This window comes from Protopterus annectens, chromosome 2.part2 (genome assembly GCF_019279795.1).
Source record: "Protopterus annectens isolate FY-2018-M chromosome 2.part2, PAN1.0, whole genome shotgun sequence".
Lineage (NCBI taxonomy): Eukaryota > Metazoa > Chordata > Ceratodontiformes > Protopteridae > Protopterus > Protopterus annectens.
Genome location: NC_056730.1, coordinates 36617793 through 36619098, shown reverse-complemented (window position 1 = coordinate 36619098; position 1306 = coordinate 36617793). Strand labels below are relative to the sequence as shown.

At 33.7% G+C, this 1306-nt stretch overlaps 1 protein-coding gene across 1 annotated transcript in view; it reads right to left on the bottom strand.

Annotated features, from left to right (window-relative positions):
- Positions 1-225: 225 nt before the first annotated feature.
- SERINC5 (serine incorporator 5) overlaps positions 226-1306 on the bottom strand; it is a 1123885-nt gene continuing 1122804 nt past the window's right edge. The window contains exon 12 of the mRNA XM_044063720.1: positions 226-1044. Within this exon, the coding sequence (XP_043919655.1) occupies positions 897-1044 (148 nt within the window). The 3' untranslated portion in view covers positions 226-896. The remainder of the gene's footprint in view (positions 1045-1306) is intronic.

Genomic DNA, 1306 nt, shown 5'->3' with positions numbered 1-1306 from the left:
TTAAAACAGGAGCCAAGGTTATTCACTTTAACAATACATGATGATATAAAATGAAAGTAGACTGTAACAGCTCTTAATTCTTATTAATTTTCTACTCACCTGTATATTTAAAAAATGCCAAACATTCAACACACTTTTTCCAGTCCATAACCACACTGTTAATTCTTGTAATAAATAAAATACTATCTACATCACATACTCATACAAGCTCTGTGGCAAAACATATGAAATAAAAGATTTACTGTAGTGATTTTGGAGAGAAATTTACAATTATGTAATTACATATTAAACTTATTAAATACTTCTTCAAATAGTGCCTATGCATTATGATAAAAGTAGGCAGGCAGTACCTTTTAGTCAACTTTCCAGCTATAACAGCATTTATGACACTGATAACTATGCATTTATTATCACATTACTACCAAAGTTCTCATCATGCTGTATGCCTTCTTTGCACTTTATGCATTGGATGTTTTTTAGTCTGAGACATCCACAGTCTCCAAAGCCTGTAAGATGCACTGTGGTAAATCACAATGTATTACATACATCTACTGCATAGATGGAAAATCTGCATGTATCTTGTGTTGATTTACAGGACTGAAGTCACATAATGCACTAAAAAAATACTTAGGAGAATAAGCTCCTAAAAAGTTTTGCTTCTCCTGCATTACAACACTTAGTAACTTTCATATCCTCAATAGTTAAAACAAAACCGGAACTTCAGCCTGAAAGGCTATGAACAAGTTAACTGGTCAGAGTACAGACTCAAAAGGCAGCAAGGTGGTCCCATTTTGTACAAAACTAAGTTGGAATGATGCTTCACGATCTGCTGAGGAAAAAGGAAACTTGTAACAGCCACAAAAAGAAAACTACACCTGCTGATTTAGAAAATAGCATTATACAGAAAATGAGCGAGTAGGGCAACATAGGGGAGCAAGTAGAGTCCACAAATAGAGGCCGATGCAAACCCAAGATGATGCCATCTTTATCCAAAATGCTGACCAGTTGCCACGGAATAGTTTTTCAATTTCTGCATGATGGTAACTATTAATGAAAGAAGGTAAAAAGCATTACTACTTTGCAACAAAAAGTAAAATTTTCCAATTCTTTAAAAAAGTCTGACAAACCAGAGCTGGTAGTACAATAAATTACTACACTCTCATGTATCACTCTAAAATTGGTATGAAACTGAAAGTACTTAAATATTACAACCTAGAATGTCTAGATCTTGAAATAAAATTGTGTGTGTCCAACTACCACATAACTTGCTGTCAAATGGGTGAGGAAGTAATTTTTGTAAGATGAA